The sequence below is a fragment of the Mycteria americana genome, chromosome 3 (genome assembly GCF_035582795.1).
Source record: "Mycteria americana isolate JAX WOST 10 ecotype Jacksonville Zoo and Gardens chromosome 3, USCA_MyAme_1.0, whole genome shotgun sequence".
NCBI lineage: Eukaryota > Metazoa > Chordata > Aves > Ciconiiformes > Ciconiidae > Mycteria > Mycteria americana.
This window is the reverse complement of record NC_134367.1, coordinates 79,568,572-79,587,040: the sequence shown is the minus strand read 5'-3', so window position 1 is coordinate 79,587,040 and position 18,469 is coordinate 79,568,572. Positions and strand designations below refer to the sequence as shown.

The following is an 18,469-nucleotide window of genomic DNA, read 5'->3' as shown; positions in this document are numbered from 1 at the left end:
ACTAATACCTTTTCAGCTGCCTTGCAAGAGCCTAGATGCCCACACTGCCATCTCTGAAGCCCAGATGAACTGATCCGCACGATATAACATGCACAAATCTCTTGGAAGGCCTCTCAAAGCAGTGGTTTTGTAGTTCATTGTACCAGCTGATTTACAAGGCCATAGACCTCATGGAAGTTGTATGTGTTTCAGTTCAGGAAAAAACCACTGCACACCTTTGAGAGTCATGTGAGCAGAGGGGGGAATATAATTAGGGAAAGAAGGGGTGTGATGACTCAGTAGGCAGTCCCAAATAAAAAGAAATGTGTTTATATTTGTCAGCAATGTAGTGAATGCGTAACTAGTGAAGTCTTCACGAGAAAAGAAAATATCCTTTTGGTATCCAGACAAAGTAGTCAGCTCTGCAGTAATTTTGTAGTAACTGTACAGTGGCATTGGAAAAATCAGTACGAGACATCAAAGCAATACGATCTTTTTTTACAAAATCTCATCATAACACTTGTTTTATTCCCAGTGCAAGGGATGGTCTTCATGAACAGCGTTTTGAATGTTTATGCTAGCTGCTATGTGAACGTATTCAAACCCTTTGCAAACACTAACTCATTATGCTTCATACCTGGCTAATAATGAAAAAACCTTAATGCATTTTACAAATGGTAAAACTGAGTGGCTGACGGGCTCCCAGCTACCTGGAAAATGACTGGAAGTGTTGAGAGGGGAACCCGGCTGTCCTGACAAGAGTGTCTCTCTCTGCTCTCCCTAACCGAGTGGTATCAAGTTTCTTTGTAACCCTGAATTTTATCCTAGGCTCACAATACTTTAGCAGACTTGGGCTGAAGTAATTTGCACAATCTGCTCTCCTTCCATCTGCTAGGAAGATTCATCTGGCAATTACCCTAGGCTGTGGATTTTTTCTCATTCATTATCTTCCTCAACGACCTACCACGGTCGCTTCCTGAATCCATTCCCTCAGGAAATGTGTCCCTCTTTTCCCAAGGTCTTGCCACATATGTATCTTTTGGGGTCTCCAGTGCTGGTGTTTTGCCTACTGAAATTGCAATTGCCCTGAAAACTAGAGAAAGGGAGCACTGCAGAGTACGTTGAGACCTAAGCAGGGGCTGCATTAGGTGACTCCAGAGGCCCCTTCCCATCAAGCTTTAATTTTGTGGTTCTCTTAATAGGCAGCTGAACTCAAACAGGGCATATTTGCCTTTCTTGCTGAATATTGGTACGGAAAGGAGGCTGGAGGGAGGCAAAGCCTTCTGAAGTACTGGCTAAGAGAAAGTGACCCTCCAGAATACCCAAGAAGCAAATCATTGGGAGGCAAGGAGCAAACAGATGGTTTATACAGATGGGAAGTGGGGAGAGTGAAAACTGAGGCTCCTGGGAAAACTATAGGGTCTGCTTTAATAGCCAAAAATATTACAGAGTTTCTTCACGCCTAGGCTCAGCTCCTTGTCAACCTGCTGTGACCCATACAACCCTGTATTTACGTGGAAGGATGTTAGCAGCAAGTGCTCACTTCTGTTTGCATGTTTAGGTTTAGCAAGATTCTTGATTTTTTGAAAAAATAAGCAGGAAAACAGGTTGTTGTGCAGTAAAGCGGTAGCTTTAACTGATGAGATTAACTGTTTCTTTTTTTTTTTTCAGTCTTGTTATTTCATTTTTAACCTTCAACAGATGTAATCAGGACTGCAGTTGAGAAACCAGTGCTTTCTTCCAGCTGCTGCTTACTTGAGTTCATTGAAGTAAAAAGCTCTGGTACATTTAACTCATTGTAGCTACCTTTCACTTTAAATATTGATGTTAAGTGCATTTCTTCTGAATCTGAATTAATCATAACATTAGACCTGCGTAATTGGAGACACGTGGTAACAAAGCACTAGCCATTAGTGCAGTGCAGTAAATATTCCCTGCAGCCTCCAGGACAGTATTTCCCCTGCTCCCTCCTGCAACTTAAATTTCTTTTTTCTTTCCTTCCTCCCCTCTTGGACACCGCATCTGAATTTCTTGACTTCAGGTTTCTTGTCCCCTTGCACCCACGGTGAATTTGCAGACCTTTCTGTGATATCATGGTGGCTGGGAGCTACAGTCGTCGTCTTCCCACGTAGTCACTCACCAAGCAGTTGCTTATGTCTGTATCGTCTGCATCAGCAGTGTCAAGCCCATTTCTGCCAAAATAAAGGAGCTGTAGCAGTCATTGTTAGCACTGTTAAATTAGATTTATTATAACAACAAAGTAACGTGAGCAAGTGTAAGTGAACATTAGGTGCTTACCCTGAATGTAAACTCTTTCGAAATCGTGAGGAGGGTTTGGTACAGTATGTGCCACTTCTGCTGCTGCCCTGGGAAGCAATGTTCTCTGCCCTTCATCCCCAGTATATCTGAACACTTTCATGAGGACTAAGGCTCTAACAGGCCAGAACTACTTTGAAAATGGTACCTGACCTCCAGTGTCATTTAGGCAGTTTTAAAAATTCTCCCCCATCATGTTTCTCTCTAGAAGGCAAGCTCCTTTCCTCCAGCTCTACCAGCCAGCTCTTCTCTTGACTCTCCTAGACCAAGCAGGAGTTAACACATTTGTGTTTTCCAAATCTTGTTTATATGTCAGCCATAGACACTTTTTAAAAGTGTTTTTTTCTTGTTTCTACTATGTGTTTTATTGCCTTGAGGTAATTTGTTACTAATGCAGATTAATCCTTCAATTAATTTTAGTCAATTAGTTATCTGGCTTCTAAACCTCTCCTCTGCCCTCCTCCCAAAACTAGCATAACAGTTTCACAGTTACAGTTTTCTTATGTTTTCTTATATTTTTCTTATCATATGGCTATATTTAATCTGGGAAAAGGGAGGAGTCAGGCTGTGGGGCAGTCTGACACAGGTTTTGGTAATGAAAGGATCCTTTTTTGCACAAATGTGTTTCCTAAGAGCAGTGAAGCTGCTAGTGTGATAAGGTACAAAAACTACATAAGGGTTGCAGAGTCTGTCCTGCCTTAACAGGTATTTAATTATAGCAATGAATATTAATTAGTAGGTACTTATTATAGTAGAAGAGACCCAAAGCCACAGACATAAGCAAGTAACAGTTCTCCTTACCCTCAGTGGACGTTGTCCTCCTTTGTGCCCGGGCTGAATTATGTTCTTGGTGTCTTTGTGTTTGGTGATGCATAACCTTCATCATCCCTTAGTCAGAGGAACCAGCTGCCACTCGTACCCCCATGAAACACTGCAGCGAGAGCTGCGTGAAAGACCTGGTATTGAATCCATATTAGGCAAGCTTCTTTGGCTGATGGTTTGGTTTTTTTTTTTTACAAATGTGAAATTCCTGTCAAATTTACTGAAAGCACTAATCTGTTTCAAAGGAACCATAACTGATTGATGTTTTCATGTGTGAGTCAGGCAAATAATTGGTGATGATTGCTGAGTTTTGCTTTGAGATTTGGGTTCAGTTAAATGTGACACTTGCAAAATTCATCGCTGAATACAGCCAAGGGAACCAAAGCAGGAGGAAAAGAGCACACTCAAACGCCTTGAGAATGTGGGGTTTGTGCATGTTTCTCCTGCAAAGTATAGCAGTGGCATCTCTAAGTGGTGCAAATATACAATCGAAAAGGTGGTTCAACTCAAGCTAAAAAGATGGGAAAGGCATGTTGAACCCCTTTCTCCTTGCACCACAGTCCATGCCAAACACCTAAGAACAGCTATACCCATTCAGACTAAGGGTCCCTCCAGCCAAATACCTCATCTCCAGCACTGGCCATCAAACAGGTCCTGGAGGAAACAGCATATATGATACTTCTTCCCAAACATACCAAAACTTGACCCCAAGTATCAGTGTAAACAGTTTGTAACAAGACTCTTGAACAAAACAGTCATGTTGGTCCTTCATGTTCTGCATAATCCAGACTTGCTGTGTCATTTTTTCCTGAAGTACACTTTGTTGGACCATTTTTTTTCCTCAAGTTTTCAGTTGTGTTGGAAATAGAAGGTGGGTGGGGTGTCTGTCGGCTTTGCAGACTATCTCAATGCTCATTTGATTTACCATTTGGTTGTTACTCCACAGTTTGAGATGCTGACGGGATCATTACCCTTCCAGGGAAAAGACAGAAAGGAGACAATGGCACTCATTCTCAAGTGAGTACCGAACTGCTTTCGTTCCTCTAACTATGAGTTAACTGTACCCTATGGGCAGCCTGTAGTATATGTATATACTAAGTATATACAGCCCATACAGCCTAAGTATATGAAGGGCAGAGAATAATAATGTGCATAATGCATTTTTCAAAGCTATGCAAGGCATGAATTTGGTAAGGCATGCACAGCTGGTGCCTGCATGTGGCTCTAAAATTGCCTTCAAAATAAATAGTAGGAAGTGAATTACTGAGGGGGCCTTACAAAAGAAATGTATCTTACATTCTGTAATTACTTTCTGTAATAAAGAATGTCATTATCCACACTAAAGTAGGAACAGTCAGATTTCTGCAGAACAGCTTATGTTTTGTTGTTGCCAAGTTTCAAATCTTTTCCTTTGCAAATTTCCTATTCATTTAATGTCAAGTGCAGACATGAGTATTTGAAGCTTATCTTTGCTCAATATCACATTTTTTTCTCTGTAGCAATGAATCGCCAAGGGAAAGGTTTTATTCTCTTTAATCAATATATGGTTTAGTATAATTAGTTTCATGAAGTTTTGTTTGTTTAAATTCCTCTTGATTCCCAAATTTATTCTAGCAAGCTAAAAAAGTGAAAAAAATTCTGTATGAAAATGACCCAGTTAGGTTGCAAAAGTTGTTATGAGATTCATTAGATCTACTCTACCTCTAACGAAGCCAGTGGTAAAACCTTCTTTAACTTCAACAGAACAAGATCAGGTCCCGACTCTGTATTGCGTTAAGCTTGGTAGCCTTTGGTCAACAAATTCATGTGTCTGCCCATCCTGACTACTACAATTCCACTTTTTAAACCACAGTGTGATGGAGAAAATTTTTGAAAAATCTATTTTCTTTTCAAGTGTTGTGTTCTTTCAGAGCCAAGCTGGGAATGCCGCAGTTCTTGAGCATAGAAGCCCAGAGCCTGCTGCGAGCCCTCTTCAAAAGAAACCCTTCCAACAGATTAGGTATGCGCACGCATTTGATCGGGGCATTTGTTACGTGCACTCTGCCTTGTCAGGCGGTGATGGTTTCTCTCGGTGCATCTTCCCTGACAGTTATCCTCTTCATTATGTGGCATTTTGCATTCCTTCCCAGAGCACAATGAACCTTGAGCGTTACTAGAGAAATTTGCAGCGTACAGGCAAACCATTGGAATCTCAAACATGATATTAGCTTGTATTTTATTTTTTTCAGTGAAAAGGGAGAGTAAACCGCCAGCATTTATGGAGGGTTTAAGATACCTGCTGCATATGATAATATAGGGAACTGAGAAACAGGTATCTTTTTAATTCTGTATAATTTAGCTGCAAATCTGAAGTGGGGAAGAAAAGGGAGTAGAATTTGTTTCTTCCATTCTCAAATACATTTTGATGCTGTCTCATTCTGTTTGCTGGGAACATCTTCACAGTAGGATTTCTTCTTTATTACCCTAAATGTATTATCTCCTTTCTTATGAATGTCTTTTCATCCTTTGTCAGTTATCCTATTCAAATAGTGATAAACTAGAAGGATGTATTGGATCATGTATCTTATGTCATCTGTACCTTTGTTTGGGAGTTCTATTAAGAAATTGATTGCATTTGGCAAGGTCATGGACAATGCCTGGTGCATGATTTTCATTGCAAATTTGGTCCTCGGTTTTTACGTGGAAAAATAAGAATAGTCATATCAAGTGAACGATATGAAGAGAACAGCACTGTATTGTTTTTCATTTTAAAATCGTATCTAGTTCTGTGAAAAATATTGAAGGTTTCTTTTTTCCTCACAGCTCTCATATTCTGCATTTCAGGTGAACAAGGGAAGAACTTGCTTCTAAAGGAAAGGGACAAACCTTTCCTTCATACCTCTGTTGGGTTTTGGAATTGACCTTAGGAGCAGGAATTTAATCCTTCAGTTCTGTAAACTGTAGCACAAGAAGAGAGCTGATGGGTCATATTTAAATATGTGGTTGACTGTCATTGCCATCCATGGGCGTTTTGACAGCTAATAAATGACTTGTCTTTTAGAGAATGGCACAGACTGGTTAAATATTGAGACTTGTGAAAAGCAATTTGCTGTTCTCTCTTGCAACTGTTTACGCTCGTAAGATTATTTCAGATTGGAGACGTAAAGTTAGAAGCAAAATCCAAATTACTAAATGGCTCGTTCTGGGATGTGGAAAGAGCAAGAGGTGCAAGAGGGTTCCCCTCTTTCCTTCTTGCCGTACCCACGCTCACTTCTCGGATGCTGGAGGTGGTGCTGCGGAAGGTCTGCTGCGTAGTGCTTTTGGTCCTCTGCACAGCAGTCACAGCGTTAGCAGCCAGACAGGCGGCAGAGCGCCAACGCTTGACCCCCACTTCCATCACCATCTGCCCTAGCGATGGCTCCTGCAGTTTCTAATAGGCACACGTGGGTGTGCACGCACGCGTGTGGAAGATGGACGCTTTGCTCCGTGCCTTTGAGCTTCTGCTTGACCTTTTCATGCTGTGGTAGCTCTGTCCCTTGCTTCAGGTGGGGCAGCATGAGGGTTACTCCAGCCCCCTGTTTTGTACTGAGCACCATTGGACTGTCATGTTTTAGGTGAATGGATGTCTTCTGCCTGGCTGCAGCAACTTAGCCGGAGCCCCCACCTCATGCAGAGGTCAAACACGGTGGCTCAGCTGTTGTCCGAGAGAGCCTGGCTCCTGCGGACAAGGACACTATGGAGCAGGCTGCCTCTCGCTGCGACTGCTGGGGAGAGCAGGAGCCGAGAGCCCTTGCTCCGCACAGGGACCAGGGGACAACCCGACCTCCCACAGGGCTGGGCGTGAATGGGGAGCCAGTCCCTCAGCACGCTGCTGCGGCCCCTCTCCTCCCGGGGGCATGCCCGCACAGCCCACGGAGGAAATGCCCTCCCATAGGTTTTACCTCTTGACCGAAATGGTAGCTCTTGTAGCCTGATATGCTGTAGAGATGATAGCGCAAAACCACATTTTCTCAGCAGGTTTCAATTGCTCTCAAGCAATTTGCTTGACATTAGAGAAAATTAGAGTCTTGGGATTTCTAGGTTTAATCTACGTTCAGAAAAATAAGATGCTGCAGCAAATATAAACTTTTCCCCGCTCCACCCCTCTGTTCCTTTCTGCTGTTTCCTCCCTGTCTCCGTTTCTTGGTTTTGTTCTGCTCTGCTCATTTTGTGGCTTCCCACAAGCTGCTATCCATCCAAAATGGGGCTCCAGTGAAGTCAGTGGGTGTTTCTGGATACTGATCCTTAAATAAAAAGCTACTCACTAAAATAAGCAATGCTGCTTAGTTTTAGTCATGACAGTTCTAGCCCCCATATCGTGTCCCTTTTAATAATGGGGAATTGCTAAGGGTCAAGGTTTTAAACCTGAGGTTTATTGAAATACTGGAAAGGCTGGGAGAAAGGAAGAGATTATTTATAACACAAACATCCAAGGAAATAAAATCTAAAAGAGTAAGAGAAAAATAGATCTTAACACTTCAGGGATAGCGGTGGAAAGCTTCTGAAGGCTCTCTCTGTTTTAACTGATTGAGAATCAGCACAAAGGACGATGAAAACAGGCTTGTTGGTAATGAAAGAAGGAATACTTAAATGGTTGGCCTAAATACTGAACAGAAGTCAGTAGATAAAAGGACTGCTTCAACTTTGTGGATTTTAGCTTTTTCTGGGAAAGGAATAACAGTCTGAAGTTAAAAGAAAAGTAGGCTTAGACATCCTGTTTGGCAAATTAATGAAGCGTGCTAAAATAAATGAACCATATTATGGATCAAACACTTGTTTTCATCCATTGTTTCAGAAGTTCGCAAATCTGGAAAGTGTTTGTATTTAGTTCCAAAGTGTTTTTAACATTGGCTTTGAAAATCATTTTATTCTGACTGCCATCTTCCTTTTGCCATTTGATTTTGATATCTTAACAAATAAGAAGTAAAGCTTGATGATGTATTCTAAAATTTTGCTTTGAAGGGAGATACTCAGACAAGGCAGAGGAGGAATTTAGTAATCCAGTCTGGTGCCCGTATGGCAGGCAAACAGGGAGTAAACATCTCGGAAAGGAAATGGTACGATGAAGGTGTTAGTTCATTACATTGCCAGGAACTTAGGCAAGGGGCTAATTCTTACTCGCTCTAAGACCTGGATCTACTCAGGTAGGTAAATGAATGTCAAGAGCATTTCAGGAACTCCCTACACTGCTGAGCAGTATAAAGGTTCCAGAGGCTTATAATTGAGAAGCTTGGCCAAGTAAGTATAGAGTAAAAGCATGTGCCAGTACATTCAGAGTAAAAGGCAAAGAAATAGTTATTATTTCCTTAATCTCATGTTCTCAGAGAAGATACATTCTGCTTTGGCACATAGAAAACTTTGGTTTTCAATTTTATAAGAAGATGAATTTTAAAAAACAAGTTTCACCTTTGTCAGAGTGACTGTACATCTGAAGCTGTGGAGACGCTAAAATTTTATTATCTGAGACTAAAAATCCGGAAACTCTTTCTGCTCATTTTGAATATCCAAAAATCAACTTTCAAATTTCATATGTCTCCCTTTTTCCCCTTAATATGTTTCAAGGCTCACATTGTCCATAATGATTCAACAATCAAAACCAATTACAAATAAAACATTCTACTGTTACTGCTCGCAGACACTTTTATTACAGGCATAAAACAATCTTAGATAATCAAGTTCTCGCTTATTAACATGAGGCTGCTTTTATATAAATCCTTGCACTCTATAATGTGTTTAAACTGGCAATTTGATCTGAAAGCATTATTTATCTTCTTGGACCCTCGTGGGACTGGATGGCACATAGGAATATTTGCAGGCAGTAGGTTTGATCGTGCTGATTATTCTTTACAGATCGGTTTGATTACTAAACTGAAGTTAAAGTGAAGTTAAAAAAACAACCAGGAACCTAGAGGAAGGTGAAAGGTTTGCGGTCATGTGGTGTGCCATCGTGTGCTGCCCTTCAGCAGCCTGCTAAATACCCACCTCTGTGCCAAGAAATGTCCACGCCCATGAAACAGGACTTCCCAGTTACTCCTGTGCTTCTCTTTTCTCAATGAAAGCACATGTCTTTCCAGTACCACTATAGATTTGCAGATGGTAGATGAATGGATGAAACGTGCTGAGCAAATCCAGAGAGACTGCACCACAAGCACCGGTGTCTGGCCCCCCGCAGCGGGGTCACAGTTGCCCCCCCAGGCTCCCAGAGCTGTCCCCAGTTGAGGAGGGGACCAGGCCACATGCCACTGTCTGCGGCCACAGCACACAGCCCAAGAGGGAGCCGTGGGCTACACCAGCAGGTCTCATGGCAGGGAAGATCAGGAAATAAAAACTGCAGGAAGCGCTGAATCTTCTCCATGGTGTAAAATCAGCTGCTGGGAATTGGAAGTCCTTCACTCTTTGCAAAATCAGGCTGTTACTGTCCTAAATCTCTGTACGACATCAAACTAACCAGAGATGGAGTCAAGCCCTGGCACTCCTAACAACGTATTCTCTCTGTGCCAGAGCTCTGAGGTGGCCCCAAGTGGGAAATGCTAATTTTTCAAATGCCTGTGTCAACTGCATGCTGCATTCCTTAATGCACACTGCAGTCCTCCACTGATAGAAGTAGCTATGGGTGGGCTTTTCCCTTGGTTCTGATTTCTGTGTTTTGTGGAAAAAAGAACACCAACAGTAGCAAAAAGTGTGGCTTTCAAATGGATCATCGGAAAAAGGTGGGTGATTCCCATCATACAATGATTTATCCATAAGCCTACAAAAGAGGGAAAAGGGAGACAGTGGGGAAGGGACAGAGCAGAGAAGATTGAATGCCTCAGCAGTTATCCTTGGTCTAGGGAATGCTACCAGGAGCTTACAATGTCTGTATAGCATTTATCCCAGTCCTTCAAAATCAGTTTGGTACTTGGGTTTCATCCTTATGTAGTAAAGAGCAACTACTGCACATTACAAAGTTTCCAGTCACCACCACTGAACACAAGACATTTTTCACAGATATTTCTTCTCTGAAGAGTTGCTTAATGTAATTCTCTTCAGAGTAACTGTGTTGGTTTCATGTTTCTGTTGGCATTGCTAAAATCAGAATGAGTCTGCCAAGGGTATCTAGTGCAGACTTTAAACTGTGCATTGAAAAAACATGCTGAGGAAGACATAGAACAAGTCTTATTACTATCTAAGTCTTAGTATTTTCTTGTTCAGTACCCAGGGGCCATAAACAACTGCCCAGGGAAGAGTAAAAATAGGGTAAGCATATGTGATACTTCACCCAAATTCTCTCCCAGTCTACACCTGCTTTAAGCTCAAGTAAGGAGTTTCCTGAAGTAATCTGCAACAGATTTCATTTCAACATACTTTTCTGGTCTCCCCCTGAACCCATGTAAATATTTTGCATCCACATCATCTTTTCCAAGGAATTCCATGTCACGCAACTATCTTTCGCCTGAGGAAACATCTCCAGATTGTTCTGAACCTGATTCGTGCTAGCATCATTTAATGACCAGTGACCAGTACTTTCTTGTACTGGAAAAGATGTGGAAGAGTGAATCCCTATCCCCCTGTTCCAAATAATCATGACTTTTGAGTTCTCAATCGTATACCCCCTCAGTCATCTGTTTCCAGGTTGAAAAGTCAGTCATTCCATACCATTCCTTGTTGCTCTTCTTTGATTTTTCCTACCTTTAATAAACATACCCTTTTATAGGTGAGGGTGCCAACTACATTCCTTACTCAAGCTGTAGGTGTACAACAGACTTATACAGTGACAATATAACGATGTTCTCCTTTTTGTCCTCTTTTCTCTTTCTAAGATTTGATTTCATGTTGTGTTTCCCTAGAACTATCCATCACAACCCAAAGACCTCACTCCTGAGGGGGGATGATCACCTCCAAGCACATAATTTTGTATGGTGGGCTAGGATTGTTTACCCTCATGTGCATCACTTACATTTGTCTATACTGTAAGATTACCAGGATGGGGGAAGGAATCAGAACATTCCTCTTGCGTTATTATCCAGCATGCCTGACAGACAATCCTGCATGTTACGTTCACAAAGTGTTTGCTTTTTGTATCCATTCATCAGTGAATGTTAATCAGGCTGTAGGAAGCTGTTCCTGATCAGTGCATTTCAGCAAACATTGGTAATGTCTTGTACACAGGGAGAGCAGATGTCACATTTTACAAAAGCTTGAGTTATCAAGACCTTTCTAAAGCTGCTTGTAATGTTGATCCTCAGAAAGTACAAATACTGCGTATGAAAAGCTGAGTCCTCTGAGGTGCTGAGTGCCTTTTGCAAGGTGCTTATGAATCCCAAGTCCTTTTTGGAGTCAAGGATTCTCAGCATCCTTGTGAAGAAGTGCTGGGTACCTTTCAGGAACTGATTCCAAAATTGTAATGCAAAGCCTTTGCTTCCAGATGTTATTTCTCATACTGGAAAATGAAAGGTGCTATTAATAAAGTCAAATCAACCCCAAAAATGGTGTGCTAACTCATCTCTGACAGTTGTTTAATTATTACTGAGCACCTGTTGGTTTTTGTGATGGCACTGAAGCAAATAAATTCAACTAAAGGAATAAAAAAGACAATCTTCAGTGAAGACAAAAGGCAGAAGTAATGAAAGAATTAGATTAATTACCAGATCTTAGAAGAGTTTTCCTAAATTTCCTATGGAGTACTGTAACACAAAGTTTAACAATATTATCAGTGAAGGAAACATACCACAGAGAGTGATGATTTTGGTACTTATGCAAATTTGAAGATGGTATTTGAAAAGGGGGGAACCTAAAACCCTGGCTTACCTCAAATCATTTGGAGCCTTTTGGTATTTTGAGTCTGAACTTACTTGTAGAGCAGCTTTCCCCATCTGTGGAGAATGGGTAACTAGACAAGATTTGAAAGTCCGTGCGGGTAGAAGAACTGCTGCTGGCAGCAGGGAGCAGCAGGAGCCTTGCCGCAGCACTAGGACATCGTGCTGGTGCGTGCGCTCCGCTGCGGCTGAAATCCCAGGTCTCGTCTGAAGCCTGAAGAGAGCACCTATTCAGCCTTGGCACCAGCCTCAATGAGAGACAAGTAAAAAACCCTCAGCCATCAGATGTTCGTCAATGAAGTGACATTGTATTTATGGTTGTTTGTACTGTTATGGCAAATGTACTGTTCAGGGTTTCTTGACTAGAAGAAATGTTTAGATGGTGACTCCGGCTTTGTCAGAAGAAAAGAGGGGACAGGGAGGAAGGCTGGAGAAGAGATGTCATGCAGCACTCTTGTAAGCGTGACTTCATCTGATTCTTTCGTTCTCTTGTCAGGTGCTGGATTCGATGGAGTGGAAGAAATTAAACGTCACCCTTTCTTTGTTACTATAGACTGGAACGTAAGTGGAGCAGCTTTTTTTTTTTTTTTTCCTTAGCTAAATTTTTGAAGACAAACTGCCATGTTTAGAAAAAAGATGAAGTGAACTCTAACATAGAGAACTCAGGAGACAGAGCCTTTTAAGTGAGTGCCTATGTCTCTTGCATACATATATACATTTGTTCACATTCCCACAAATGAAAGAAATAGAAAGCTGCTTTTGGCATTGCCAGTTTTTTCTAACTGCTTGTCTCTGTTTTGTCTGATGGTCTGGCATACTACCTGAGGTTATTTGTGTGTTCTGCAGAATAATTTCCACATTCAGCTCTAATAAACATGATGCATTGATTGTGGGAGCTGGACTGGAGTGAAAATGAGCAGCTTTAAATGAAGGAATTCCTGTAATATTTCAGTCGCAAAGGAAACCAGAGCCAAAGGACTGGGCTTGAAAGAGATACTCCAGAGGAAAGCGATCTGATGTTCTAGGTCCCTCCATCTTTCTGCTTTTATGTTCCATTTTGAAATACTTGTCTCTTCTCACTGGGTCAGGCAAGATGGACTAAATGCTCGTTTTATTCTTTCCGATATCAGGGACCTGCAGGAAACCTTTTCTCTCTAGCAATTATTCGGAGCAGCCCCAGGTCTGCTCTTACACATATCTGCCGACTGTAGCTCCAAGGGGCTCCCAGACCTCCAGATGCACCCTTTTCCCAAACACCGTGTGGTGCTACTGGGACTGGCTGGGTCTTGGTAGAGCTGGTACAGCAGGCTGCACAGCAGGTTGTGCTACTTTATGCTGGGGGAATCATAAATCTTCCAACAGGATAGCTTTGTTGACCCCTCCTTGTCACTTTTGGCCTAAGTGATCGTAGGACAGGATCTGGCCCTTCCACTATACTGCGATGCGGGCTACAGAAAAGCACAGTATAGGTGGATTTTCAGAAGAGTGATTTTACATCACTGAGTATACAAGTCAACAAGCCAGAACAGGAATTACAAGTGGTTGATGTTTTATTGAGGTGAGTCATTAATTTAACATCAGCACGCAAAATTGGAACAGCAAACATTTGATCAAATGTAACATGGTTCAAATAAGACATGTCAGACATGATTCACAGAATGGTAAACAAGGATTTATTTTTATTGCTATCAGCTACAGCTCATAAAGCTGGCAGCAGAGATTAGCTAAGTATTCAATTTAGACTTGCAACAGGTTAAACCTTCTCACATTTTCAGCATCATATTTGTTCAAATAGACTTATTTTTAGACAAACCTGGAGGCAAACACTTTTCGTTCTTGATCTGGACATCTGCCAGTGCATCAGAGCTCCTGTTTGCCACATCCTCTAGAATTTTCTAGTTGAATTTTATCTGACCTGCGTTATGGTATTGTTATGTCTCTTTAATATTCGATCTGAATTCGCTCATGAATGCTAGCGTAACAGGTCACATTGATGCAGTTCTCACTATAAATTCTGGTAAAACCGCATGAATGTATGTGACAGAGCCGTTCTCAAACTGCTGCCCAGGGCTTTACAGTAAAGCTAATTCCTCTGTGAAAGCACATTTTGTGGTGCTCAGGTGGCCTTTGAAAGGCCCACAGAATAATTTATTTTGGAAAAACTCGTGAATCTAATTTGAATTGCATGTTGAAGAGTTGGCATGACTCGTAAGCATGTTAAGAGATGATCAATGAAAGTGGAGTTTGAGATTTTCCTTTATGGCCTAGCTGACCTTTAGTCCCATTACATATGTTCTGGAGTCTAGATTCTCTTTCCTCTTCTGCTTCTTAATAATCATGAGATTCTGTATAAAGACTCTACATTTATGAAAACATAAGTGAAAAATAAAAATAGAGAATCCTGAAGAGTTGGGTTCTTTATTATTATTATTATTATTTTCTATATTCCTCTGATATCTCCACAGTCCTCAGCTGTGTAATCAAAATACAGGTCAGGGGCACATGTCTTAACATAATAAGGAGCACTGGAGCAGTGAGAGCGTGCCTCTTTCTTCTGTGTTTGGTAGTGGAGCAGCCCAGTAACTCATCACAGAGAAATGAGGCTCTGCATCTTGGAAGGGTTTTCTGCAAAGTCAGGTCTGGACTGTGAGGCTCCTCAAGAGCACCTTCTCTCATGATGACTGGTGATTGTTTCGAGCTCAGCTCTTTAGGGAACAATTTCATGCCTGTCCTAAGGAAATTGTACAGTCCTCCATCATTTGAAAAAGTTCTTATGGATGGGTTAGGGAAATATCTGCCATGAAGAGGCTAGGTATGCTTGAATATGACTTGGAGCTAGAGAGGAAGGTGGATTTAATTGCCCTTTGATGTCTTATCTAGCCCTCTAACTTTGCGCTAAAATGTAGCTGTAAAGACCCATTTTAATCCAACATAATTAGTGCTCTTGGAGACAGATGGATCATTATTACACAGATCAGCTATCAACTTTGTAATATATTTTTGCATTTAATCCTAATTTTACTATCATTTATGGAGATCTTGGGAGGCTTATCTAGTTACAGCAGCAGTATAGTATGCATTTCAGAGCAGTGTGAACCAGCCTGGCCCTAAGCTGAAGCCAGGACTTTGCCTTATGATGATCATCCAACTTTTACATGTTCTCCATGGACACAAACAGAGAAGGGTCAGAGAACAGAAATGGACCAGGCATAGATGTTTAGTGCTGATCTCTGTACTGTTGCAGGAAAAAGAGTCCCTGATGCCCTCACTTTGTTTTTCCATCACTTATACAGAATCTCTTGCATTGATTTGCAGGTAGTCAGCAAACAACATTGTAGAGGCGGGACATGAATGTTGATGTATTTTATACCTTGGTAATATAAAGACCTCGGAGAGCAAGAGCCAAGCTCTCTTGGAGAGCTTCTGAACTACCTTGGCAGCTATGATAGACAGAACCGCTGCAACGGACAGCACAGAAACTTTCAGCGACTGTAGGAAAATGATCCTCCATCAAGAGCCCCCTTATCATGAAGGGTCAGAATGGGTTAGTGTCTTCTAGAAACCCAGTGCGAAACAGGTCTTTTTTTAAGCAATATTTTTCCTACAAGAGTGACATGATAACCAAGAACAAACCGCCAAGTTGCTTCATCTCATTTTAAAAGAGATTTGAAGCAGAAATGAGTTACCTGCTTCCTTCCAAGCTGTGTGTCAAGTCTAGATATTGCAGTGATGAAGTCATTAGAATTGCAGACAGAAACGTATAAATTGCATCTTCACGTCAGAGTACTGTCAGAGCTGTTCCCTTGGGGTTTGGATTGGGGCTTGGTTATTGTCTCTACCACTGAAGTCTTTACCTGTTGGAGCAGTCATTTCCCACTTGTTTCCCATCTTTCACTATCTTCACACAGACACAACCAGACAGTGTCTGGTTTGGATGAAGGCAGCAAACACAGTGGAAGCAACATAGGCAGTGTAAAAAAGCCCCCTGTTACGATGCTGCAGATGCTCATGCCAAGCACAGCAGTGCTGGCAGGGTGTGACCATTGCAATAGCTGCAGTCCTGGAAAACACGAGTGTGGCCAGAGAACGACCGTCCTCCTCCCGTCCTTTCCCACAGCTGCTTTACGTCATTCCCATGTTCCAGGGTGCCATTCTTCAGTACAAATCTCCAGCCACCCTAAGTTTATCTTCTGGTGTATAAGTAGCACTAAATGCACAATCTGACACAGAGTTTTTATGCCCAAACTTAAATTGTGGCATGAGCTAATCTCTGCAAGAGTCTCGTTTTTACAGCTATTGTCACCCAGTAACAAAACCCTAAATTCCCACTTCCCAGGGTGAAAAATAGATGGTTTCTGCAAATATCAGTCTTACTGCTCTAAGGCATTTAGTAGGCACTGTGACAAATTTAGCAGGCAAATTCAATAGATCCTTTGTTAAATGATCAAGGCTGGGATTCACAGGAAGGAGATTAGATGTCGAGCTCCCTCTGAGTTTTACCTGCTTACTACCCTTGCACCCCCTTTTCTCCCTAAGACAAGCAGACCCAAACCGAGTTGACCTCAGATAATTTCAGTCATTGGCTCTGAGAAAGCACAGTCTGGTTCCTGATTTTTTTATTACTGTTTCTTCTTTCCAGGTCATGCATAAAGAATTTCTGGCTTTTCACTGAAAATGAAAAATGAAATATCTTTTTGCAGACTGCAGTCAGAGGAGTGGGCTATAAACAGTAGTTTTCATTTAGATGACAGACTAAATTGGAATTAGAGCAAATGACATGCTAGAAAATGAACTGTCAAATACAGCTGAGGGAAGGAATAGGAAGAAAGGGGACTCAAGTTCTATTTCCTCTATTTCCTTCAATATTAATCAGAGATCAAACTAAACTGAAAATGTGAATTATTTAATTGCAGATTTTACCAACAGCAAAAATTGATCCCAAGGTCTGAATTCTGCTAGCTTTTCTATCATTTGCAAACAATAACGTTGAGCCATTAATCTAGGAGAGGACAAACATTTTAGAAGGTAGTTCATCCTTCTGCTTATTGGATTTTCCATGACAGGTATATGTATCAAGGGAGTTTATTCTCACACTACAAGTGCGTCACTGTGGAGGGTTGCATCTTTCTATTTCTAGAAGGTGTCTAAGGAATAATTCAATTCTTCATCAAAGAAACTCAGTTGAGGAGATAACTAAATATTTTTTAATTAAATTAAATCATTTTATTTTTCTTGGTATTTTCCAGGCACATGTACAGGGCATTTACATCTCGGGGGGGGGGTAGGAGTACATTTTTTTAAAAAGATGAAAAATGAACTGCTTATAAATAACAAGAGACAGACTATGTCGCAGCATTTTGTTTCTAGTGTCCCTGGTGTATTACTTGAGTCCCAGCTGAGGAGGTGTTCAGATGAAGCTCATATCAGGGATCTGGCAACGTACATTAAGAAAAGGTCATTGGGACCTCAGGGAAAATTAGTTATTTCAAAAAAAAGGGGTTTGTCCCAAATCAGAAAGGAAGTCGATAGGAGCTCATGGTTTCTCAAACTGTTACAGAACTGTGTTCTAGTTAATTCATAGGTACTTATTAATCTGAAGGTACTGATCATCAAAGTCTTAGAAGGATGTGAGGGGTTGATAAGTAGATAGAAGCATGGATATGTATCCAGCCGTGAATATCTAAATGAGTACTTTCACACCTTGGAGTTCATCGCCCTCATTCTGTGGATTATGCACTCCCTCCGCACAGCCTCTGGACCCGACAGTCGTGCGTGACGCGCAGTGATTCCTGATACCAGTCAGGAACATTTTTCTGTGATAAGTCAACGCTGTGGCCAGTTTAAAAAAATAGGGGTGGGATGTGGGGGATTATTATTTACTGGGAAAGAGAGAGAAATTACATTCTCAATAAAACAGTAAGGGCTAAGGAGTACATTTCTCCTTTATGGATGTGGAAGCAATATGGAAGAAAAAAAAATCTTCAGCTTCTTATACCTGTGCAAAATAACACACATATAATTATCTTAAGCACCCAACCTGAAATTTAAATGCTCCAGTTAGCACTAACATATCCAAAGTCTCTTTTGAATGCCTAATAAGATGCCCCAAAATAATAATTTGGATATGAAAACTGGAATTTAAACTGGGACAACTGGGACCCTGTTCCCATTAAAACAGGTGGTGGAACTCCCAGTGACTTCTGCATAAAGAGCCAGGATTACCATGACGTGGGATGTAGATAACTGTTTAAACTTTACCAGAAATTTATGTGACAGCCTGATAGAAACGGTCAAACACAAGATTTGAAACTTAACTTGCCATGTCATTTGCCACTCTGGTTGGTTTCTGTTGGAAGAGATCAAGTTGATCCATCAGCCCCAAAAAATTTTGGGACCATGGTAAGACATAACAGGTTAATACATTTCACCTAAAATTAGAAATATTCTTGGAAAATCCAGAAGGATCTCAAATCCTCCAAGAGATTTGTTCTCTGTGTGTATAGAAAACAACGGCTGTGATTCTTACTGTTTTCTTAGAT

General features: G+C 41.3%; 1 protein-coding gene across 1 annotated transcript in view; it reads left to right on the top strand.

The window, feature by feature from the left end:
• Positions 1-18,469, top strand: part of RPS6KA2 (ribosomal protein S6 kinase A2) — a 179,542-nt gene that overhangs the window by 119,356 nt on the left and 41,717 nt on the right. The window contains exons 9-11 of the mRNA XM_075499116.1: positions 4,064-4,134; positions 5,028-5,116; positions 12,427-12,491. Of these exons, the coding sequence (XP_075355231.1) occupies positions 4,064-4,134; positions 5,028-5,116; positions 12,427-12,491 (225 nt within the window). The remainder of the gene's footprint in view (positions 1-4,063; positions 4,135-5,027; positions 5,117-12,426; positions 12,492-18,469) is intronic.